Here is a 26,523-nt window from a genome sequence, read left to right on the forward strand (position 1 = left end):
CTTGTTCAAGAAAGGGAGTAGAGATAACCCAGGAAATTATAAACCAGTGAGTCTGACTTCAGTGATGGGCAAGTTGTTGGAGAAGATCCTGAGAGGCAGGATTTATGAGCATTTGGAGAGACATAATGTGATTAGGAATAGTCAGCATGGCTTTGTCAATGGCAGGTCATGCCTTACAAGCCTGATTGAATTCTTAGAGGATGTAACAAAACACATTGATGAAGGTAAAGCAGCAGATGTAGTGCATCTGGATTTCAGCAAGGCATTTGATATGGTTTCCATGCAAGGCTCATTCAGAAAGTAAGGAGGCATGGGATCCAAGGAGACCTTGCTTTGTGGATCCAGAATTGGCTTGACCACAGAAGGCAAAGGGTGGTTGTAGATGGTTGATATTCCACATGGAGGATGGTGACCAGTGGTGTTCCGCAGGGAACCCCTCCTCTTTGTGATTTTTATAAATGACCTGGATGAGGAAGTAGAAGGGTGAGTTAGTAAGTTTACTGATGACACAAAAGTCAGGGGAGGATACAACAGGGTCTTTTAAAAGACTCTTAGGTAGGTACATGGAGGTCTGTCAGTGGTTACAGCGACATCAATAGGATGCAGAACTGGGCTGAGAAGTGGCAGATGGAGTTCAATCCAGATAATTGTGAGGTGGTTCATTTTGGTAGGTCAAATATGATGGCAGAATATAGTATTAATGGTAAGACTCTTGGCAGTGTGGAGGATCTGCGAGGTCTTGGGGTCTGTGTCCATAGGACACTCAAAGCTTCTGCACAAGTTGACAGCATTGTTAAGAAGGTGTATGGTGTGTTGGCCTTCAACAACTGTGAGATTGAGTTCAAGAGCTGTGAGGTAATGTTACAACTATACAAGATCTTGGTCAGACCCCATTTGGAGTACTGTGTTCGGTTCTGGTCACCTCCCTACAGGAAGGGTGTGGATAATATGGAAAAAGTGCAGAGGAGATTTACGAGGATGTTGCCTGGATTAGAGAGAGTGCCTTATGAGAATAGGTTGCGTGATCTTGGCCTTTTCTTCTTGGAGTGAAGGAGGATGAGAGGTGTCCTGATAGAGTTGTTTAAGATGAGAGGCTTTGGTCATGTGGATAACCAGAGGCTTTTTCCCAGGGCTGAAATGGCTAACATGAGGGGCCATAGTTTTGAGGTGCTTAGAAGTAGGTACAAGGGGGCTGTTAGAGGTAACTGAGTGGTGGGTGTGTGGAATGCACTGCCACTGCCAAAGGTGGTAGAGGTGGATACAATAGGGTCTTTTAAGAGACTCTTAGATGGGTACGTGGAACTTAGAAAAATTGAGGGCTATGTGGTAGGGTAATTCTAGGCAGTTTCTACGGTAGGTTACATGGTCGGCACAACATTGTGGGCTGAAGGGCCTGTAATGTGCTGTAGATTTCCATGTTCTTTGATGGAATCCACTATTTGCGCTAGGTGTCCGCACTGATTTTCTTCACTTACAGTCAAAGAACATGGCAGTGTACACTGGGTGAACTCCTTCGTTGATAACTATTCAGAACTAAGATGCAGTTTTATAGTACTGTCGTAGTATTGATAATGTTCTAATTTGTTCTATATTTCATTTAAATATCTAATTTGTTACTCAATTAAACTACAGTTTGTTTTTTTTATGCCTTCTTAACTATTTTCACAAAACTTTGGCTAATTTGGGCCAGAATGTACTGGTTCCGAAGTGACCCAAGTAAGCGAAATCTGCTAGTCATCAGGAATCAATCAGGTGTTGATGTAACACTGTGTGTTTATACTTCATGAAATACTATAACAATGTACTTACTGTACATGACATAAATACAACTTTTTCCTTTAACTTTTCTTCTGTCTCCTGGTTAAGGTGTAAATAGTGCTGAATATCAAACTGAATTCACACCTATAGGCAACAAAACTTTACAGCACAGTACAGGCTCTTTGGCCCACAATGTTGTGCCAACCTTTTAATCTACTCTGAGATCAATCTAATCCTTCCGTCCTTTATAGGCCTCCATTTTTCTATCATCCATCCATGTACCTGTCTAAGAGTTTCTTAAATGTCTCTGGCTTTGCCTCTACAAGTGTGTTTCATGTACCCACCAATCTCTACCAATCTCTACCAAGCCTACATCATATGCTTCATAGAACAGAACAGGTAGAAGAACAACAGCCATCCACCTATCTCTTCCACCCAGCCGAGATATTTACCAGGATCGCTGTGCACATGGGGCCCTTAGCATTATTGAGGATCACTCCCATCCATCCTGCAATCTCTTTGACCTCCAACCATCAGGCAGGAGGTACCGTAGCATTAGAACAAGGAATGTTTTAATGGGAAATAGCTTCCTCCCCCAGGCCATCAAACTACTGACCTCCTCCCACATCTCATCATGTATGAAGCTCCAGCAGTGTTATACAGTTTACTTTCTAACTTGTGCTAAGTATCAATCTTCTGGATTTGTTAATTTACTTGTGTTAATATTACTCACTGGACTTCGAGACGGAGGGTCCCGAGTTCAAATCTGGCCGGGTGCCACGCTGGACAGCTGCAGTATCTGTGTGGGAGGAAGGCCTGGCATTCCACTCCTGTATCTTGTCACAAAACCCAACAGACAACTACACTATCCATAGGGTTGATGGCAACTCGACCACAAAAATAATATTACTTTGTGTTCTGTGTGTGAGCTATATGTACTGTGTTGGTCTGGAGGAACAGTGTTTCATTTGGTAGTATACATGTGTGCAGTTGAATGATGACAAATTTGAACAACAAAATAACCTAGGTGAATATTTTAACTTGTGAAAATACTGCATTCAGATAAAATTAATAACATTTAATCAGTTTAGTCAAGAATTAATAAATAAGAGTTATAAATGCTAATTCTGTAAAACCAATGAAATGTCATGGAAAAAATAGAAAATGACAATTTATAAAGGGACACAATGACTACTCAACAGGGCTGTAGATGGTGACATCTATGTACATTGGTAACAAACTTACTTTGAACTTTGAACATCGTACCAGTTCAGTTCAAAATCTGCAACTTTGTGATTCTAAGCTTCCCTAAGTGATGGATTGCATCCAGCGACAAAAAATCCGAGACAGATATGGATATATAAACCTGTCTATGTTTTCTAGTGATTTGTTGAAGTGGAAAATAGCATTTTCTCAGGAAACTTCGGTCATTCTTCAAACGCTAAAAATAACGGATCAGGTTTCCATAGACAGGCAATCTTTTCCATTTATAATTCAATCTGTGTACATTTATTAGAGCAAGGAACACTACAAAGTTCCTTTCTAATAACACTCAGAAGTATTTTGGTTAAAAGGTTTCTAAATTTTGAAACTGTTTGGACATACAGCATGAAATATATCCAATTTAGTGCTTCGGTTTACTGTATCTGTTCATTAGCACAAATCCTGCCATCTTGTGGCCAGTTAGTGTAACAGATGTTACACAATACCTGTACTAATGATTTGGACCAGGGTTCCCAACCTTTTTAATGCCATGGACCCCTGCAATAACCGAAGGGTCCGTGGATCACAGGTTGGAAACCCCAGATTTAGAACGTAGGAGCAGAATTAGGCCATTTGGTCTATTGTCTGCTCCATCATTCCATCATAGCTGATTTATTATCCCTCTAAATCGCATTCTCCTGCCATCTTCCCGTAACCTTTGATGCCCTGACTAATCAAGTACCTTTCAACCTCTGCCTTAAATATACCCAGTGACTTGGTCTCCACATCCTTCTAAACCTCTAATCCTAACAGCATCCGGTTGACTTTTTCTGCTCCCCTCTCCATATCCATCTTGTAATGGGGCAACCAGATCTGAAAGCAATTGTTTTATCTAAAATAATTAATTCTCCTGAAAGTCGAGAAACCTCTGCTTTTCAACACCTGCAGGAAAGTAAAGACAGGAATATTAACATCATCCTCAATCTGTTTGTTAAGATAAAGTGAGCTTTCATTGACACTCTCATATACATATTTCATTTAGCGATAGGAAACCAGAGGACAAAGAAAATACTCGTAGAGTCTATGGAGAAGTACAGCACAGAATGGCCCTTCAGCCCATCTAGTCCAGGCCAAACATTTTAAATTGCCTTTTCCCATTGACCTGCACCGAGACCATAGCCCTACCATCCATGTACCTATCCAAACTTCTCTTATGTGTTGAAATCAAACTCGAATGCAGCAATTGTGCTGGCAGCACATTCCACACTCACAGCACATTCTGAGTGGTAAAAGTTCCCCTTATTTTCCCCTTAAACTTAGACCATAAGACAGAGGAGCAGAATTAGATCATCCGGCCCATCGAGTCTGCTCCATCATTCAATCAAGGCTGATCCTTTTTTCTATCTCCTCCTCAACCCCAGTTCACGGCTTTCTCCCGTAACATTTGATGCCGTGTCCAATCAAGAACCTATCAATCAAATACGCCCAATGACCTGGCCTCCACAGCTGCATGTAGCAACAAATTCCACAAATTCACCACCCTTTGGCTAAGAAGAAATTTCCTTTCAAGTCTGATGATGAATGTTGTGACAAATACCCTTGTTCGAGATGTTTCTCTAAGGATTGTTACCTTGTTGTTGTGGAGAAGCTTGTGAGTTCTTCAGATCCAAAGATCGATGTTGTCTGGAGTTTGGCCTGGTAGGGCGTGGCGGTAAGGTCAAGGTGATGGTTCCAAAGAGCGGTCCAACCAAGTCCTCAATAGTGGAGCTGGCAGAAGATGATGGCACATCACAACGGCAGTAAAGGTGAAGGATCCCCAGTTGTCTTGCATTCCATGTCACTGGAGGCCAACTCATTGTGTATACTCAATGCAGAGGTTGCTAGGTTCTTGATTAGTCAGGGTGTGAAAGGTTACGGGGAGAATGGGGTTGAGGGATAATGAATCAGCCATGATGGAATGGTGGAGCAGACCTGATAGGCCAAATGGCCTAATTCTGTTTCTATGTCTTATGGTATTTGTGGAAGTGCATTCAGATAACAAGTATCATAGAGTTGGACAAACAAACCTGTAGTTAGCAGTCGGTAAATGTGCACAGGCCTCCTTTGACCATCCCTCCAGACTCTGGCCATTGCCTTCAGAAAGAAAAACGCAATGAATTTAAAAATCAACTGGGAGAAAAGCAACAATTGAGTAGTTCAGTCTCTACCATTGTCAGATTAAAAATTGTATTTTGAACTTCCAATTACCTTTGGCACAGGGCACTTTTTAAAATATAATGGTGTTTAATAAGTCTGTGTGCACAGACATTGAAGCTCCAATAGATAGTACTTTAGGTAATCGCATTTAAATTCAAGTTCATTATCATCTGAGTGTACAGGCGGCACAGTAGTGTAGTGGTTTGTATAATGCTTCACATTACAGGTGACCCGGGTTCAATTCTCATTGCTGCCTGTCAGGAGTATGTACATAATCCCCATGGCCACATGAGTTTCCTCCTGCAGACGTACCGGTCGGTAGCTTAATTGGTCCATTGATCATTGTAAATTGTCCTGTGACTCGGCTAGGATTAAATCAGGGATTGCTGACTGCGTGGCTCGAAGAGACTTAGGGGCCAATTCCTCACTTTATCTAAGTAAATAAAATACAGTACTGTGCAAATATCTTAGGCACATATACATAGCTGGGGTACCTAAGACTTTTGCACAGTACTGTAAATTGGTTAAAATTGGAAGGTGGTTGGAAAACAGAAAGAAGAGTACTTAGCTTTTTAGTAGCTCAGTAGTGTTAAGTGTTATTTGGTGACTGGAAAGTGATAATATACAGTACTGTGTAAAAGTTTTATGCACCCAGGCTATGTATATATGCCCAAGGCTTTTGCACAGTACTGTATATGAAAGCAAATGAACAACATTTCTCTGGAGCGCATATATCACACACATAGAACAAAATATTACCATAACAAGTTAATAAAATCTAACTCAAAATGCATGTGAAGTGTGCAGCACAGGTAAACAGTAAACAGGTCGCTGTTCTGATGATGAGATCTCGGTGCTGGCAGGGTACAGACAATAGACAGTAGGTGCAGGAATGGGCCATTCGGCCCTTCTAGCCAGCACCACCATTCACTGTGATCATGGCTAATCATACACAATCAGTACCCTGTTCCTGCCCTCTCCCCATATCCCTTGACCCCACTATCTAGAAGAGCTCTATCTAACTCTCTCTTGAATGCATCCAGAGACTTGGCCTCCACTGCCTTCTGGGGCAGAGCATTCCACACATCCACCACTCTGGCCTCTTTACTCCTATACTCAATTCCTCTTGTTATAAAGGCCAGCATGCCATTAGCTTTCTTCACTGCCTGCTGTACCTGCATGCTTGCTTTCATTGACTGATGTACAAGAACACCTAGATCTCGTTGTACTTCCCCTTTTCCTAACTTGACTCCATTTAGATAGTAATCTGCCTTCCTGTTCTTGCCACCAAAGTGGATAACCTCACATTTATCCACATTAAACTGCATCTGCCATATATTTGCCCACTCATCCAACCTGTCCAAGTCACCCTGCATTCTCATAACATCCTCCTGACATTTCACATTGCCACCCAGCTTTGTGTCATCGGCAAATTTGCTAATGTTTCTTTTATTCCCTTCATCTAAATCATTAATGTATATTGTAAACAGCTGCGGTCCCAGCACCGAACCATGCGGTACCCCACTGGTCACAGCCTGCCATTCCGAAAGGGACCCGTTAATCACTACTCTGTTTCCTGTCAGCCAGCCAATTTTCAATCCATGTCAGTACTCTGCCCCCAATACCATGTGCCCTAATTTTGCCCACTAATCTCCTATGTGGGACTTTATCACATAATATTCATTAGTCTCACAACCCGAGGGAAGAAACTGCTGTCCAGTCTGACAGTTCTAGTCCTGGTGTTTCTGTACCTACTTCCTGATGGTAGTAGGTCAAAGAGATTGTGGGATGCATGGTAGTCATAGAGTCATTAAGAAGTACAGCTCAGAAACAGACTATTTGGCCCATCTAGTATATGCTGTAACCATTTAACCTGCCTACTCCCATTGACCTGCACCGGGACCTTAGCCCTCCAAACCACTACCATCCAGTTAGGCCATTTAGTGGTTGGGAAGATGTTGGAGTTGATTATTAAGGATGAGGTCCTGGGTTATTTGGAGGCACGTGATAAAACAGCTTGCAGTGGCCATGGTTTCCTCAAGGGGAAATTTTGCCTGACAAATCTGTTAGAATTGTTTGAAGAAATAACAAGCAGGATAGACAAAGGTGTGGTGAACTACGTGTGCCTGTCTGGACACGCCCCCTGCTGACTGCTCCTGTGGCTCCTCCCACAGACCCCTGTATAAAGGCGATCTGAGGCCTATGCTCTCTCTCAGTCTCCAGGATGTAGTATGATGGTCACTCACTCCTGGTTCCTTCTTCCAGTCAATAAAAGCTGATATCTGGCCTTACGTCTCAGAGTGAGTTATTGATGGTGCATCAAAAGGATAATCGGTTGATATCATGTACCTGGATTTTCAGAAGGCCAACTACAAGAGGTTGCTTGTCAACACGAGCTGCTTAACAAGCTATGAGCCCATGGTATTACAGGAAAGATTCTAGCATGAATACAGCAGTGGCTGATTGGCAGGAGACTAAGAGTGGGAATAAAGGGAGCCTTTTCTGGCTGGCTGACAGTGACTAGTGTGGTTCCATAGGGGTCTATGTTGGGACGGATTCATTTTACGTTGTATGTCAATGATTTGGATGGTTAATTTTCAGGTTGAGTCCGTGGTGAGGAAGGCAAATGCAGTGTTAGCATTCATTTCAAGAGGGCTAGAATATAAAAGCAAGGATGTAATGCTGATGATTTATAAAGCACTAATGAGGCCTCACGGAGTACACTTAGCGGTTTTGGGACACTTATCGCTTATCTTAGAAAGGATGTGTTGACACTGGAGAGGGCTCAAAGGAAGTTCATGAAAATGATTCCAGGATTGAATGGCTTGTCATGTGAAGAGTGTTTGATGGCTCTGGGCCTGTATTCACTGGTACTCAGAAGAATGAGGGGTGACCTCAATGAATGGTGAAAGGCCTTGAGCGGATGTGGAGAGAATGTTCCCTATGTTGGGAGAGTCAAAGACCAGAGGACACAGCCTCAGAATAGAGGGGTGTCCTTTTAGAACGGAGATGAGGAGGAATTTCTTTATCCAGAGAGTGGCCGATCTGTGGAACCGCTGCATTAAATATACTCAATGAGGCAGCCTCCACAGATTCACCACTCTCTGGCTAAAGAAATTCTTCCTCACCTCTATTCTAAAGGGACATTCCTCTATTCTGAGGCTGAGCCCCTTGGTCCAGGACTTACAGCAAAGGAACCATGGCTCCTCAGGTGGGGACATATAAAGTCAGCACAACATCGTTGGCTGACAGGCCTGTACTGTGCTGGAGTATATATCCCTTAATTCCCTTGAAATCGAAATGGAACCACACTGACTAAACGCCAAACTACTTACATTTTAGGAAAAGAAATATTAATAGTTACAAATGTTTTAAACTATACCACAAATTAGGTTCCTGAAGGTTGTTATAGCTGGGATGAGGCAGTGGGGATCAGCTCCCACTACCTATTAAAATGCTCCCAATGGCGTACGTCCCTGGTCTTCCTGTTTGTCTGACAGGAGAAGGGGCAAAGGTAGGTTACTGGTGCCTTAAAATCAGTCGCTTTAGGCAGATGGAGCATGTCAGCTGTGGTTGGGAGCTCACCTAGGAGAGAAAAAACTCTGAACTCAAACCTCACTGCCTTGCAGCTCTGCCCACTCATGCAGAAGGCTTTGGGAGTAAACCCCGAAGGGAAAAATACAGAGCTGGAGTCCGATGTTGAGTTCAACACTGACTGGCAACTCCGGTAATGCAGCTGGTGCAAAACAATATCAATCTCTGCTATTCCGTTGTTGGCCATGGTGGATTCATAATAGTCAAACTTGAATGGGTCAAGGACAGTGGAAGCAGACAGATCAATTGTCTTAGTTCCTGCCATGTGCTTGGAGATGAAGGCTAGCACTTTGTGGAATTGTTTTACGTCCTCCATTTTGCTTTGCTTTCAGTGTTTTAAAGAAGACACAGTGATGCTACAGGTAATCTGCGGGACTAGAGATGATTTCCAAATAAGAAGTTATTTGGGAAATGTTCTTTGATTTAACATAACATGCAGGTTCGTGAATGTTGGGGTTTGTGCCTACCTGGAGTGATTCGACCTGGTTACTGAAGAGAACAAAGAGCCATAAATTACCAACTGTCATTTGCTAGGAAGGGGGCAAAAAATCAATGGTGGCCTAGAGCACAGCCAATAAAAAGATGTTAAATGTCAGACACATGACCTACAGCCAGTGACACTGGAATGCAATATTTGAAATGGGAAGGAACGAATATAAAAGTGGATACTTCAAGTGTGTTATCAGCAAGAAATCTCTCATGAGCCCATCATCATAAGGAAGAACAGCCACACCAGAGGCTGGGTGAAGAAAGGATTGATCCTCTGGCCAACCAAGATCCACTATTCCGGTGTTATAAATTGGACAAGTGGTCTGAGTAAGTATTGGTACAGAGGGAAGAATAGAATTCTTGTTCTAAGTTGTTGGCCTGGGGTCAACACAGTTATGTTGTTGTTTGTGTAGAGACAATAAAGTGTGAACACAAAGTATACTGCATATGCTGTGGTCAAATCAAGATGTACAAAAAAGCTGGATGAACTCAGCAGGTTGGGCAGCATCCGTTGAAAGGAGCAGTCAACGTTTCAGGTTGAGACCACAACAGACAGGATCTCCCGGTTGCCACCCACTTCAACTCTCCTTCACATTCCCATTTGGATATGTCCATACATGGCCTCCTCTACTGCCATGATGATGCCAAACTTTGGTTGGAGGAGCAACACCTCATATACCGAAATTGGAGAATTCGATGTTCATATCCTCTAATGAATACAGACCAAGAGCCGACAAACGCTCCTCATATGTTAGCCCCTGCATTCCAAGAATCATCTCGTAAACCTTCTCTGAGCTCTCTCCAACATCAGTACATCCCTTCTAAGATAGGGGCCCAAAACTGCACACAATATTCCAAATAGGGTCTCACCAGTGCCCCATAGAGCCTCATCAACACCTCCTTACTCTTGTACACTATTCCTCTTGAAATGAATGCCAACATAGCATTCGCTTTCCTTACTGCCAATCTAACCTGGTGGTTAACCTTTAGGGTGCTCCCGGTGCGGCCTCCTCTACATTGCAAGACCCAATGCAGATTGGGGGACCGCTTCATCGAGCACCTCCGCTCTGTCCGCCACAATAGACAGGATTTCTCGGTTGCCACCCACTTCAACCTTGCTTCACATTCCCATTCAGATATGTCCATACATGGCCTCCTCTACTGCCATGATGAGGCCAAACTCAGGCTGGAGGAGCAACACCTCATATACCGTCGGGGTAGTCTCCAGCCCCTTGGTATGAACATTGAATTCTCCAACTTCCGGTAATTCTCTCCCTCTCCCTTACCCCATACCACCTTCACTTTGTCTCCTCTTCTAGCTGCCTATCACCTCTCTCATGATTCTGCCTTCTTCTACTACCCATAGTGCTTTAGATTCCTTCTTCACTTCTTCTGCCTATTCCCTCCCTCCTTCCTCTCCCCCACCCCTTGATCTTTCCTCTGATTGGTTTTCCACCCTGCCCCCACCTTCTTTCTAGGGCCCCTGCCCCCTCCTTCTTTAGTTCTGATGAAGGGTCTTGACCCAAAACGTTGACTGCTCCTTTCAATGGATGCTGCCTGACCTGCTGAGTTCATAAAGCGTGAGCTTCGATTAATTACGAGTAGCATAGTGAATTTCCTAACCTAGTTCCGTTAACAAACAGTCACACCATGAGACCATAACATATAGGAGCAAAGTTAGATAATTCCGCCCATCCAGTCTACTCCACCAGTGCATCATGGCTGATCCATTTTCCCTCTCAAACACAGTCTTCTGTCTTTCCATAGCCAAGGAATCCCAGCGGCATCTCTACTTTCTGCAAAGGCTGAGAAAAGTTCATCTCCCACCCAATCTGGCCGGCTTCTTGCATGCTTTCTATCCACGTTAGGTTGAGAATGAAGTGAGCAATCCAATGCACCACGAAGGGGAACAATGTAATCAAGACCCTATCAACCTTCACCTTAAATACACACAGTGACATGGCCTCCACAGCTGACTCCACAGGTTCATCACCCTCTGGGTAAAGAAATTCCTCTTCATCTTTGTTCTAAATGCACGTCCCTCTATTCTGAGGCTCTGCGCTCCGATTCTACACTTTCCCACTATAGGAGATGTCCTCTTCACATCCACTCTATCTACACCTCTCAACATTCGATAGGTTTCAATGAGATTCCCCCCACCCCTTCATTCTGAATTCCAATGAGTCCAGGCCCAGAGCCATCAAACATTCCTCATATGATAACGCTTTCATTCCCAGAATCATTCTCGTGAACCTCCTCTGAACCCTCTCCAACATCAGGACATCCTTTCTTAAATAAGGAGCCCAAAACTGCTGACAATACTCTAAGCGAGCCTCACTAGTGCCTTACAAAGCCTCAGCTTTACATCCCTACTTTTATAGTCTAGTCCCTGCGAAATGAATGCTAATGTTGCATTTGCCTTCCTCACCACCAACTCATCCTGCAAGTTAACCTTTACGTAACCCTGCATGTTAGATTTTTGATTTTTCTGCCAGGTTAGAAAATAGTCTACGCTTTTGTTTCTTCTACCAAAGTGCATGATCAGACACTTCCCGACACTATATTCCATCTGCCACTTCTTTGCCCGTTCTCCTAATCTGCCTAAATCCTTCTGCAGCCTCTCCACTTCCTCAACACTACCCCCCTCCACTTAAATGCCTTCAATTGTCATCCAAATCATTGAGATACAGTTGAAGTCAGAAGTTTACATACACCTTAGCCAAATACATTTAAACTCAGTTTTTCACAATTCCTGACACTTAATCCTAGAAAATATTCCCTGTCTTAAGTCAGTTAGAATCACAATTTTATTTTAAGAATGTGAAATGTCAGAGTAATAGTAGAGAGAATGATTTATTTCAGCTTTTATTTCTTTCATCACATTCCCAATGGGTCAGAAGTTTACATACACTTTGTTAGTATTTGGTAGCATTGCCTTTAAATTGTTTAACTTGGGTCAGACGTTTTGTGCAGCCTTCCACAAGCTTCTCACAATAAGTTGCTGGAATTTTGTTCCATTCCTCCAGACAGAACTGATGTAACTGAGTCAGGTTTGTAGGCCTCCTTGCTCACACACGGTTTTTCAATTCTGCCCACAAATTTTCTATCAGATTGAGGTCAGGGCTTTGTGATGGCCACTCCAATACCTTGACTTTGTAGTCCTTAAGCAATTTTGCCACAACTTTGGAGGTATGCTTGGGGTCATTGTCCATTTGGAAGACCCATTTGCGACCGAGCTTTAACTTCCTGGCAGATGTGTTGAGATGTTGCTTCAATATATCCACATAATTTTCCTTCCTCATGATGCCTCCACAACGTGATGCTGCCACCCCCATGCTTCACGGTTGGGATGATGTTCTTCGGCTTGCAAGCCTCACCCTTTTTCCTCCAAACATAACGATGGTCATTATGGCCAAACAGTTCAATTTTTGTTTCATCAGACCAGTGGACATTTCTCCAAAAAATAAGGTCTTTGTCCCCATGTGCGCTTGCAAACTGTAGTCTGGCTTTTTTATGGTGGTTTTGGAGCAGCCTTTCAGGTTATGTCGATATAGGACTCGTTTTACTGCGGATATAGATAGTTGTCTACCTGTTTCCTCCAGCATCTTTGCAAGGTCCTTTGCTGTTGTTCTGGGACTGATTTGCACTTCTTGCGCCAAAATACGTTCATCTCTGGGAGACAGAATGCGTCTCCTTCCTGAGTGGTATGACGGCTGCGTGGTCCCAAGGTGTTTATACTTGCGTACTATTGTTTGTACAGATGAACGTGGTACCTTCAGGTGTTTGGAAATTGTCCCAAGGATGAACCAGACTTGTGGAGGTCCACAATTTTTTTTCCTGAGGTCTTGACTGATTTCTTTTGATTTTGTTTGTAAACTTCTGACCCATTGGAATTGTGATATAGTCAAGTAAAAGTGAAATAATCTGTCTGTGAACAATTGTTGGGAAAATTACTCATGTCATGCACAAAGTAGATGTTCCCAATGTCTTGCCAAAACTATAGTTTGCTAATATGAAATCTGTGGAGTGGTTAAACTGAGTTTTAATGACTTCAACCTAAGTTTATGTAAACTTCCGACTTCAACTGTATAATGTAAAAAGAAGTGATCCCAACACCGATTCCAGCGGACCACCACTACTCACTGATAGACAAACAGAAAAGGCTCCCTTTATTCTCACTCTTTGCCTCCTGCCAATCAGCCACTAGTTTATCCAGTCCTCCAAAACCATTCCAGAATCTAGTGAGTCTTGAAAGATCCTTACTAATTCCTCCACAATCACTTCAGTTACCTTTTTCAGAACTCCAGGTCCATCTGATTCACACAAAATGCTGGTGGAACACAGCAGGCCAGGCAGCATCTATAAGGAGAAGCACTGTTGACGTTTCGGGCCGAGACCCTTCGTCAGGACTAACTGAAAGGAAAGATAGTAAGAGATTTGAAAATAGTGGGGTGAGGGGGAAATGTGAAATGATAGAAGACCGGAGGGGGTGGGATGAAGCTAAGAGCTGGAAAGACGATCTCCCAGTCTGTGTCGAGTCTCACCAATATATAAAAGGCCACACCGGGAGCACCGGATGCAGTATACCACACCAGCCGACTCACAGGTGAAGTGTCGCCTCACTGCGTGCTCCCGGTGTGGCCATTTATATATTGGTGAGACCCTACACAGACTGGGAGACTGTTTCGCTGAACAGTCCTTCCAGGTGAGGCGACACTTCACCTGTGAGTCGGCTGGTGTGATATACTGTGTCTGGTGCTCCAGGTGTGGCCTTTTATATATTAGTGAGACCTGACGCAGACTGGGAGACCATTTCGCTGAACACCTTACGCTCTGTCCGCCAGAGAAAGCAGGATCTCCCAGTGGCCACACATTTTAATTCCATGTCCCATTCCCATTCTGATATGTCTATCCATGGCCTCCCTTTACTGTCAAAATGAAGCCACACTCAGGTTGGAGGAACAACACCTTATATACCGGCTGGGTAGCCTCCAAGCTGATGGCATGAGCATTGACTTAGCTAGCTTCTGTTAATGTCCCTCCTCCCCTTCTTACCCCATCCCTGACATGTTTAGTTGTTTGTTTTTTTTCTCTCTCTCTGCCCATCGCTCTGCCTGTTCTCCATCTCCCTCTGGTGCTCCCCTCCCCCTTTCTTTCTCCCGAGGCTTCCCGTCCCATGATCCTTTCCGTTCTCCAGCTCTGTATCACTTTTGCCAATTACCTTTCCAGTTCTTAGCTTCATCCCACCCCCTCCGGTCTTCTCCTATCATTTCGCATCTCCCCCTCCCCCCACCACTTTCAAATCTCTTTGTATCTCTCCTTTCAGTTAGTCCTGAAGAAGGGTTTCGGCCCGAAACGTCAACAGTGCTTCTCCTTATAGATGCTGCCCAGTCTGCTGTGTTCCACCAGCATTTTGTGTGTGTTGTTTGAATTTCCAGCATCTGCAGACTTCCTTGTGTTTGCTCCATCTGATTCAATTGACTTATCCTTCCCAAGCACCTTCTCTATAGAAATAGCAAGCACTCATTTCTGTCCCCTAACACTCTTGAACTTCTGGCATATTGCTAGTGCCTTCTACAGTGAAGACTGATGCAAAATACTTGTTTTTAAAAGCCTCCCAATTCTCTAACTTCCTACTAATTTTTTCTGTATTATATGCCCTCTCTTTTGCTTTTATTTTTGACATCCCTTGTCAGCCACGGTTATGTCACCCTGCCTTTAGAATACTTCCTGTTCTTTGGATTCCTCAGATATGAGACGGGGGAGCCTACTACATGGGCAACAGCTTGCTCTCCATATTGTACTGGCCTGGCTTACGTATCACGTGGACAGCTGGGACACAATGTCCAAAGTCGACCCCGACCAACGGAGGCGTTGAACCACAAATTAACTTGAAATTCATTAATAACATTCATTGTATTTATGTAATAAATAACATCACAAAGCAGGTATTTGAAATTATTTTCTAGAGTATTGAACAGTACAGCACAGGAACAGTCCTTTCGGTCAACAGTTTGTGCTGAACCAATTAAATTAGTAGTTAAAATGGCCAACTAAACCAAAAGCTTAATCACAATCAGAATCAGGTTTAATTCCACTGGCACATGTCGTGAAACTTGTGGTTTTGCAGCAACAGTATATTATGATATATAATAAAATAGCTATAAATTACAATAAGATATATATGTATATAATTAATAAGTAGTGCAAAAATTGAAAAATAAAAAAAACTAATCCCTTCTGCCTACACAATATCCATATCCTTCAATTGTCCTCACATTCATGTGCTTATCTAAACATCTCTTAAAAGTCTCTAATGTTTCTGCCTCTACCACCACCCCAGGCAGTGCATTCCAGGCACCCACCACTCTCCGTGTCAAAAAATTTACTCCTCACATCTCCTTTGAAATGATGCCCTTTCACCTTAGATGCATGCCCTCTAGTATTAGACATGTCAATCTTGGGAAAAAGGTCTGTCTACTCTGCGTATGTCTCTCAGAATCTTACTCTCATAATCTCATAATCCAATTCTGCAGCAATTTTATCCAAAGCTCATTTATTAAATCATATTGTGGTTTCTAATCTGAACAGTTAAGGGATTAGCCAATTTACACTCTTGCTTAAGTTTATGCAATCTTCACTGTTACCAAAGAACTTTATTCCCAAGAGCCTAGGGGACTGAGGTGAGATTTTACAGAGGTATATAAAATTCTGAAAGATACAGGTAGGGAAAATGCAGGCAGGGTTTTTCCACCGACACTGGGTGAGACTAGAGCCACAGAGTACTACAGTACAAAAACAGGACCTTTGGCCCATCTATCATTCTGCCTAGCTCCACCCACCTGCACTCAGATCATCTCCCTCCACACACCTCCCATCCATGTTAACATAGAAACATAGAAAACCTACAGCACAATACAGGCCCTTCAGCCCACAAGGTTGTGCTGAACATGTCCCTACCTTACAAATTACTTGGGTTACCTATAGCCCTCTATTTTTCTAAGCTTCGTGTACCTATCCAAAAGTCTCTTAAAAGACCCTATCGTATCCGCCTCCACCACCATTGTCAGCAGCCCATTCCATGCACTCACCACTCTGCGTAAAAAAAAAACTTACCCTTACATCTCCTCTATAAGATTAAGATTAAGATTATTAAGGGATTGGACACACTGGAGGCAGGAAGCATGTTCCCGCTGATGGGTGAGTCCAGAACTAGAGGCCACAGTTTAAGAATAAGGGGTAGGCCATTTAGAACAGAGATGCGGAAAAACTTTTTCACCCAGAGAGTGGTGGATATGTGGAATGCTCTGCCCCAGAAGGCAGTGGAGGCCAAGTCTCTGGATGCATTCAAGAGAGAGTTAGATAGAGCTCTTCTAGATAGTGGGGTCAAGGGATATGGGGAGAGGGCAGGAACAGGGTACTGATTGTGTATGATCAGCCATGATCACAGTGAATGGCGGTGCTGGCTAGAAGGGCCAAATGGCCTACTCCTGCACCTACTGTCTATTGTCTATTATCTATTGTCTAAACCTGTGCCCTCTTGCGGCAGCCATTTCAGCCCTGGGAAAAATCCTTTGATAATCCACATGATCAATGCCTCTCATCATCTTCTACACCTCTATCAGGTCACCTCTCATCCTCCGTAGCTCCAAGGAGTAAAGGCCGAGTTCACTCAACCTATTCTCATAAGGCATGCTCCCCAATCCAGGCAACATCCTTGTAAATCTCCTCTGCACCCTTTCTATAGTTTCCACATCCTTCCTGTAGTGAGGCAACAAGAACTGAGTTCAGTGGGTGGAAGGTTTGAGGAGGAGACAGTAGTGCTGAAGTCAAGCTGGTTGATGTCTTGTCAGCATTTAGAGATTAAAAGACCCAGAGCAGGCAGAGAACTACTGTAAGCTGGGGTATCCAAGAGGAGGAGAGTTGAAGATGGGAGAAGAGAAATTTCTTATCCAAATTTCTCTGACGTGTTGAAATCAGATCTGCATTCACCACTTCTGATGGTAGCTGGTTCCACACTCTCACCCCCCTCCGAATGAAGAAGTTCTTTCCCAGGTTCCCCTTATACATTTCACCTTTCACTCTTAACCTATGACCTCTTGTTCTCGTCTCACCCAACCTCAAAGGAAAAAGCCTGCTTGCATTACCCCAACTATATACCTCATAATTTTAATACCTCTATCAAATCTTCACTCATTGTCCTATACTCTAGGGAATAAAGTCCTAACCTATTCAGCCTTTCCCTAAACCTCAGGTCCTCAAGTCCTGGTAACAACCTTAAAGGTTTTCTCTGCACTCTGTTAATCTTATTGATATAGTATTAATGGCAGTGTGGAGGATCAGAAGGACCTTGGGGTCCGAGTCCATAGGACACTCGAAGCTGCTGTGCAGGTTGACTGTGTGGTTAAGAAGGCATACAATGTATTGGCCTTCATCAATCGTGGAATTGAATTCAAGAGCCGAGAGGTAACGTTGCAGCTATATAGGACCCTGGTCAGATCTCACTTGGAGTACTGTGCTCAGTTCTGGTCACCTCACTACAGGAAGGATGTGGAAACCAGAGAAAGGGTGCAGAGGAGATTTACAAGGATGTTGCCTGAATTGGGGAGCATGACTTATGAGAATAGGTTGAGTGAACTTGGCCTCTTCTCCTTAGAGCGACGGAGGATGAGAGGTGACCTGACAGAGGTGTATAAGATGATGAGAGGCATTGCTGGTGTGGATAGTCAGAGGCTTTTTCCCAGGGCTGAAATTACTGCCACAAATGGACACAGTTTTAAAATACTTGGAAGTTGGTATGGAGGAGATGACAGGGGTAAGTTTTTTTGCACAGAGAGTGGTGAGTGCATAGAATGGGCTGCTAGCAACGTTGGTGTGTGCGGATACAATAGGGTCTTTTAAGAGACTCTTGGATAGGTAGATGGAGCTAATAGAGGGCTATGGGTAACCTGAGGTAATTTCTAAAGTAAGTACATGTTATTTCCTGAAGGGCCTGTATTGTGCTGTAAGTTTTCTATGTTTCTATTATATCTTTCCTATAGGTAGCCTACCACAACTGGAGAAAGTACTCCAAGTTAGGCTTCACTGAAGTCTTATAAAACCTGAACATAACATGTATTCAATACATTGATTTACAAAGGCCAATATGCCAAGAACTTTCGTTATGACGCTCTCTAACTGTGATGCCACTTTCAAGGAATTACGGATCTCCACTCCCAGATCCCTCTGTTCTACCGGACTCCTCGGTGTCCTACTGCTCGCCATGTAAGATCTACCCTGGTTTGTCCTCCCAAAGTGCAACACCGCACACTCGTCTGGATTAAATTCCATCTTATATTTCTCAACACACTTTTCCAGCTGGTCCTGATCTCGCAGCAAGCTTTGATAGCTTTCCTCACTGTCCACTATGCCCCTAATCTTGGTGTCATACACAAATCTGCTGATCCATTTAAACACATTATCATCCAGATCATTGATATAGATGTCAAACAGCAACGGACCCAGCAGTGAACCTTGTGGCACAAGTCACAGGCCTCTAGTCAGAGAGACAACTATTTACTACCTCTCACCATTCGCATGAAGCCAATTCCTAAGCTAATTCACTACTTCATCCTGAATGCAAAGCAACTGGACCTTCTTGACCAACTTCCCATGCAGGACTTTGTCAAATAAGTGGAGGTCATGGGTTAAGGGTCGAAGGTGAAATGTTTAAAGGAAAGATGGGGCAGAAGCTCTTCACTCAGAGGGTGGTAAGAGTTGGAACAAGCTGCTGGATATGGGTTTGATTTAAGAGAAGTTTGAATAGGTACATGGATGGGAGGGGAATGGAAGGCTCTATTCTAGGTGCAGGTTGATATGACTAGGCAGAATAATAGTCTGGCACAGACTAGATGGGCCAAAGGGTCTGCTTCTGATCTGTAATGTTCTATAACTCTATGAAACAAAGAATGGAACCTATTTTTACACTAACGTGGCAAATTCAGCATTGTATAAACTATTAGCAAACTACTAGACCTTTAACAATGTTGATGAGCAGAGGATGTTGGTGTCTAAGTTCATAGCTCTTTGAAGATGGCTTCATAGGTTGATAGGGTGGTTAAGAAGGCTTATAGCATGCTTGCCTTTATCAGTTGAAGGATTGAGTCCAAAAGTCAGGAAGTTATGTTGCAGTTTTATAAAACTCTTATTACACTTCATCCGGAGTATTGCATACAGTTCTGGTCACCCATTTGTAGGGAGATTGTTGAGGCTTCAAAGAGGGTGCAGAGAAGGTTTACCAGGAAGTTGTTTATATTAGAGGGCTTGGGCTATAATGAGAGGATGGACAAACTGGGGTTGGTTCCTCTGGAGCGGCGGAGGCTCAGGGGAGATCTGATGGAGGTTAGCAGATTATGAGTGGCATAGATAAGGTAGACAGACTGAATCTTTTTCCCAGGGCTGAAATGCCTTTACAAGAGGGCATGCATTTAAGATGGGGGGGGGGATTTTCAAAGGTGTGAGGGGCACAAAGAGTGATGGGCACCTGGGATGTGCTGCCTGGGATGCTGCATTAGGGACTTTTAAGAAATATTTAGATACACACATGAACATGAGGAAAATGGAAGAACATGGACATTGTGCAGAAGGGATTAGGTTAGTAAGCCGTTTGATTTGTTTCTGGACACTGTTGCAGGCTGAATGGCCTGTTCCACTGCTGTACTGGTTGTTGGCCAGAAAGAACTATAATCTACAAATCAGTAAATAGTAATGAGGCAAGGTCAGTAAAAATAGACAACGCAGGAGTCTTTGCTCATGCCATGGGGTTGCAGGGTGGAGGTGGCTCCTTTGTGAGACTGTCCTTGCAAGCACCATGTTGTGAACTGATTCAGGGATAACGTAATCAGAGCAAATGAACATGGACACAATGAATTTCTGTTGATGATCTGATAAACCTGAGACTGTTCTCAGATAAGAAGCTGCTTATTATGTGAAACAACAGGCTGGTAGAAGGAATAGCCTGCGACCTGGTTGTCTGGGCCCAGTGAACTGGTTGGACTGGTTTCAACCTGTCTGAGTGGAAACAACAGAAATCACCTCGGTCACAGGGCAGAAGGGCTGTCCATAAAGTAATACTGCTTGGAGCCTCGGGCCACATCCAGTGAGAAGACAACATAGGCCAGTCAGACAACCTTGAGGCAACGAAACTGAAACATCATAGATTGATCTGATAGGGAAAAGAATAAGAATGGATGATTCTGGGAGCAGAGACAGTGACAACTCTGTGGAGACCAACCATCACAGAAGTGGATGACCCTATGTTGGAAACGCAGAGACCACACTGGCATCAGAAAGAACGCCTGGCCAGCATAGACTCCTCTTCCCAGGCATTACCTTTTCTCTTCTGACTGTTCATGGAGGGTTAGGGAAACCCAGTGGGTGTGCTCATCGGTATTTAGTTGTGTAAATTCTTGTGTTTTATGAACTGGTACTCGTCAGTAAATTCAGATTCTCTCTGTGCTTGAATGATCATTACAGTATTGTTGAGAGTTAATACTTGAGGGCTGATCCCTGTAGCATGGTCTATATTTATTTTCTATGTTCTACAAATCACAAAAAGCTTCAGCCTTCAGTGCTTATGAAGTATCTACTACAGACCTCATCTTTTACCTGACACAAATGTCAATTAAACATCACCTGGATATCATTTGCTGGATTCCAGTCGATATCATACAGAACCAAACGAGATGCTCCGATCAGATTTAATCCAACTCCGCCAGCCTTTGAACTGAGTAAGAAGACAAAGTGCTGGCTGTGCTTGCTGTTGAACGATTCCACAATGTGCTGTCGATGGCTGACGGGGGTTTGTCCATCCAATCGGGTGTGGCTGTATCCAGAGGACGTGCACATTTCTTGCAAGAGGTCCAGCGTCTGAGTATAGTTTGAAACAAGCACAACTCTGCAACAGGAGAAATTAAAACAAGCAATTTAAATGCAAAGTCAGATTAAAAAGATGAAGGTGTCAAGGCCAAGGACAAAAGATAAACCAGTGTACAGCTCACTATAACGTGAGACTTTACCTGTCTCAGTGCTGAACTGAGTCTACAGCTGTGACCTGCAGCCATCAGCACTGAAGTGGCTCCACGGCTGTGGCCTGCAGCCATCAGGCTCCTGGACCATTTATCTCCGTGGCTGTGGACTCACTTTCAGGGAGTCTACGGTTCATATTCTGTTCGTTATTTTTTTTATTGTTTGCTGATTTTTTTTCTTTCTTTTTCACACAGTGAATGTTTGTGGTGTGGAGTTTTTAGTGGATTCTATTCTGATTTTTTGTGTTGTGGCTGCCTGACAGAGACGAACTTCAGGGATGTATACACCGTGCACACTTTGATAAATGTACATTTGAACTTTCTGAAGCCCCCATATTAATAGTGTACTGTGTGAGAGCATTTCATACAAAACCTGTACTGGCATTTTTATAAACACATACAATAGGATACACTCAGTGGCCATTTTATTCGGTACACCTGCTCATTAATGCAAATATCTAATCAGCCAATCATGTGGCAGCAACTCAATGCATGCAGACATGGACAAGAGGTTCAGTTGCTGTTCAGACCAAACATCAGAATGAGGAAGAAATGTGAAAAGAGATAGTGATGAGCAAACTAGAGAGCCTGAAGGTAGATAAATTCCCTGGTCCTGATGAGATGTATCCCAGGGTGCTGAGGGAATTGGTGGAGGTTATAGTAGACACGTTGTTAATTATTTACCAAAATTCTCTAGACTCTGGGCAGGTCCCGGCAGATTGAAAGACAGCAAATGTCACACCACTTTTTAAAAAAGAATGTAGGCAAAAGGGGCAATATAGGCCAGTTAGCTTAACATCTGTTGTTGGGAAAATGCTTGAAGCTGTCACTAAGGAAGAAATAGCGAAACATTTAGAAAGGAGTGGTTCCATTAGACAGACGCAACATGGATTCAGAAAGGGCAGGTCCTGTTTGACAGACTTACTGGAGTTCTTTGAGGACATAATGAGTGCAGTGGATAGAGGGGAACAGGTGGATGTCGTATACTTGGATTTCCAGGTGTTTGATAAGGTGCCGCACAAGAGACTTATAAGTAAGATACGGATAGATGGAGTCGAAGGAAGTGGATTGTCATGGATAGTGGATTGGTTACCCAATAGAAGGCAGAGTTGGTATAAATGGGTGTTTCTCTAGTCTGTGGAGAGCGGGGTGCCGCAGGGGTCGGTGCTGGACCCTCAGCTGTTTACCATTTCCATTGATGATCTGGAAGAGGGGACTGAGTGTAGTGTAGCAAAATTTGCTGATGACACAAAACTGAGTGGAAAAGCAAATTGTACAGAGGATGTGGAGAGACTGCAGAGGGATATAGATAGGTTAAGTGAGTGAGACAAGGTCTGGCAGATGGAATACAATGTTGGTAAATGTGAGATCATCCACTTTGGAAGGAATAATCGAAGAGCAGATTATTATTTAAATAGTGAAAAATTGCAGCATGCTGTTGTGCAGAGGGACTTGGGAGTGCTTGTTCATGAATCGCAAAAAGTTGGCTTGCAGGTACAACAGGTTATTAAGAAGGCAAATGGAATGTTGGCCTTCATTGCTAGAGGGATTGAATTCAAGAGTAGGGAGGTCATGCTGCAACTATACAGGGTACTAGTGAGGCCGCACCTGGAGTATTGTATGCAGTTCTGGTCTCCATACTTGAGGAAGGATATACTGGCTTTGAAGGCATGGCAAAGGTGGTTCGCCAGGTTGATTCCGGAGATGAAGGGGTTAACCTATGAGGAGAAATTGAGTCGTCTGGGACTATACTCTCTGCAGTTCTGAAGAATGAGAGGGGATCTTATAGAACCATACAAAATTTTGAAAGGGATAGATAAGATAGAAGCAGAAAAGTTGTTTCCATTGCTAGGTGAGACTAGAACTAGGGGACATTGCCTCAAGATTCAGGGAAGAAGATTTAGGATGGAGATAAGGAGAAACTGTTTTTCCCAGAGAGTGGTGAATCTGTGGAATTTTCTGCCCAGGGAAGCAGTTGAGGCTTCTTCACTAAATATATTTAAGATATAGTTAGATAGATTTTTATAAAGTAGGGGAAATAAGGATTATGGGGAAAAGGCAGGTAGATGGAGCTGAGTTTACAGACTGATCAGCCTGATCTTATTGAATGGTGGAGCAGGCTCGATGGGCCAGATGGCCGACTCCTGCTCCTATTTCTTATGTGACTTTGTGGAATGATTGTCAGTGCCAGACAGGATGACTTGAGTATCTCAGATTCTGTTGATCTCCTGGGATTTTCACGCACAACAGTCTCTAGAGTTTACAGAAAATGGTGCAAAACAACAAAAAGCATCCAGTGAGCAGAAGTTCTGTAGGCAAAATCACCTTCTTTATGTGAGAGGTGAGGAGAGTGACAGGAAGGTGACAATAACTCAAATAATCACACATTACAACAGTGGTGTGCAAAAGAGCATCGCTGAACACAAAACATGTTGAATCTTGAAGTGGATGGGCTACAACACAGACTACATAAATACATGACTGGACAAGCTTGTTGCACAGTTATTACTTGCTCTTGTCACATGGCTCCAGCAATCTGTGTTCAATTCCGTGGGTTTCCTCCATCATTCCAAAGGCATAAGGTTAGGGCTACCAAGGTGTGGACGTCCAGAAGCATGGCAACACTTGCAGGCCACCACCAGCACTGATTTTACAACGCATTTCACAGTATGTTTCAATGTTCGCTCGTTATATGCTGTATTGTATAATGTAGGTGATCATGATCTTTCCATCACCATGATCATTCTTGGCAAATTGTTTGCCATTGCCTTCCTCTGGGCAGTGTCTTCACAAGATGGCTGACACCAGCCATGATCAATATTCATCAGTGATTGTCTGCCTGGCATCAGCAGGGCTTGTGATATGCGCTGGCTGCTCATACAACCAACCCCCACCTGCTCCCATGGCTTCACATAACCCTGATCGGTGGGGTGAGGGGGTCTAAGCAGGTGCTACACCTTGCCCAAGGGTGACCTGCAGGCTAGTGGATGGAACGAGCACCTTACAACTCCATTTGTAGAGAAGTATGTTCACTCTGCCACTCACGTATGTGTGACAAATAAAACTAAACTTTAATATTTATGAGCCTCTGTGGAGCCTCCGTATCTTGTAGTGATGCAAACACATATCTATATGCATCAATTCGAGTATGACGTTCTCCTAAGGGGTTGTCTATTGGTGGTTAGAGAGGCCGATCTGGATCCACGTATTCTGGTGCAGGATGGGGAAGAGTAAGTGGTGGCTGTGGTTCGAGTTTGGGTCTTTTGAGTGTTCAGTCTCTCATTTCACAGTTCCTGTACCTTACCATCTTCTCCCTGTCTCAGTGGAACATACCTATGCTGAACCCCATGCAAATATCCCCTGAACATTTGCCACATTTCTTCCGTACATTTCCCTAAGAACATCTGCTCCCAATTTATACTTCCAAGTTCCTGCCTGACAGCTTCATATTTCCCCTTACTGAAATTAAATGTTTTCCTAACTTGTCTGTTCCTATCCTTCTCCAATGCTCTGGTAAAGGAGATGGAATTGTGATCACTATCTCCAAAATGCTCTCCCACTGAGAGACCTTGTGCTGTCTTTACGACAGTTATTTAGTTTATAATATTTTCGCTTAGTAATTCATTCAATAGTATTTTCTAGTTAGAATTAGAAGTGTTTAAAGTATATTCATTGCATGTAAAATATATCGGCATGCGATGATGTCACATCCGGTTTCGCCGCGTCTTGTGGGAAAACACCGGTTTGAAATTAGCGCGAGGGTGGGGGCTCACCACGAGGCTCACCTGAGCACAAGCAGTTTTGCAGGCATGAGAAATCACAGTGAGAGCAACGCTGTAAGTTAATAGATAATCGATATATTGAACTAAGATGTTAATAGTGATCCTGTTAGAGGTAACGTCGGTAGATAATGTTTATGCTTTCGTTAGTTAAAGAGTCGCGGATAGTTTGCATGGAAGTGTATTTAAAGTAGTCAATGGAGCAGGTAAACTCTCCCTGTATACTGCACCTTAGTGTAATGTAGTTATAGTCACCTTTGCAAGTATTTACACTTGAAATGTGATATTAAGGAAGGAACAAATACTGTATCAATCTTGTATTGTTTTATCAACAGTTTTCACCATATGTTAATGTGAAGAGTGAACAGTAAATGGTTAATCTTACTGCGATCTGGTTCTTATTAACTGTGGTTTATCCGGACGTTAAATTCGGCGTTTCGTTACACCCGAAGGAGAACGTTACAGTGAAAAAGCGGCATTATCAGGTGTTTCAAGTGCTGCAATGTCAGCTCAACCCAGCATCAAGTCGACGCCGCCCAGCGACAGGGGCAGTAAACCGACATCAAGTAAGCCCACCCGGGCGTTATCAGGTGTTCCAAGTGCTGCAATGTCAGCTCGATCCGGGATCAAGTCGATGGCGCCCAGCGACAAGGGCAGTAAACCGACATCAAGTAAGTCCACCCAGGCAAGAGCCAAGGCAGAAGCCGCCAAGGTGCGACTGCGTTATGCCAGACAAAAAGCAGTTTTGAAAATGAAACTGGCCATCAGAGAAGCCGAAATCCAGAAAGAACTGGCCGTCAGAGAAGCCGAAATCCAGAAAGAAAAGGCTGCCAGAGAAGCCGAAATCCAGAAAGAAGCCGAAAAGGCTGCCAGAGAAGCCGAAAGGGCCGCCAGAAAGGCAGAAGCCGCCAAGGTGCGACTGCGTTACGCCAGACAAGAAGCAGTTTTGAAAATGAAACTGGCCACCAGAGAAGCCGAAATCCAGAAAGAAAGGGCCGCCAGACAAAGAGAAGAGGCTGCCAGAGAAGCCGAAATCCAGAAAGAAAGGGCCGCCAGACAAAGAGAAGAGGCTGCCAGAGAAGCCGAAATCCAGAAAGAAAGGGCCGCCAGACAAAGAGAAGAGGCTGCCAGAGAAACCGAAATCCAGAAAGAAAGGGCCGCCAGAGAAGCCGAAATCCAGAAAGAAAGGGCCGCCAGACAAAGAGAAGAGGCTGCCAGAGAAGCCGAAATCCAGAAAGAAAAGGCTGCCAGAGAAGCCGAAATCCAGAAAGAAAGGGCCGCCAGACAAAGAGGAGAGGCTGCCAGAGAAGCCGAAATCCAGAAAGAAAGGGCCGCCAGACAAAGAGAAGAGGCTGCCAGAGAAGCCGAAATCCAGAAAGAAAGGGCCGCCAGAGAAGCCGAAAAGGCTGCCAGACAAAGAGAAGAGGCTGCCAGAGAAG

The 26,523-nt window shown here is 43.7% G+C and overlaps 1 protein-coding gene across 1 annotated transcript in view; it reads right to left on the bottom strand.

Annotated features, from left to right (window-relative positions):
- The window catches only part of rad54b (RAD54 homolog B), a 201,930-nt gene that overhangs the window by 15,306 nt on the left and 160,101 nt on the right, over positions 1-26,523 (bottom strand). Inside the window, exons 12-13 of the mRNA XM_059984898.1 lie at positions 20,914-21,175; positions 5,028-5,094 (exon numbers count right to left, since the gene is read on the bottom strand). Of these exons, the coding sequence (XP_059840881.1) occupies positions 5,028-5,094; positions 20,914-21,175 (329 nt within the window). The remainder of the gene's footprint in view (positions 1-5,027; positions 5,095-20,913; positions 21,176-26,523) is intronic.

Source organism: Hypanus sabinus, chromosome 1, assembly GCF_030144855.1.
Source record: "Hypanus sabinus isolate sHypSab1 chromosome 1, sHypSab1.hap1, whole genome shotgun sequence".
Taxonomy (NCBI): Eukaryota; Metazoa; Chordata; class Chondrichthyes; order Myliobatiformes; family Dasyatidae; genus Hypanus; species Hypanus sabinus.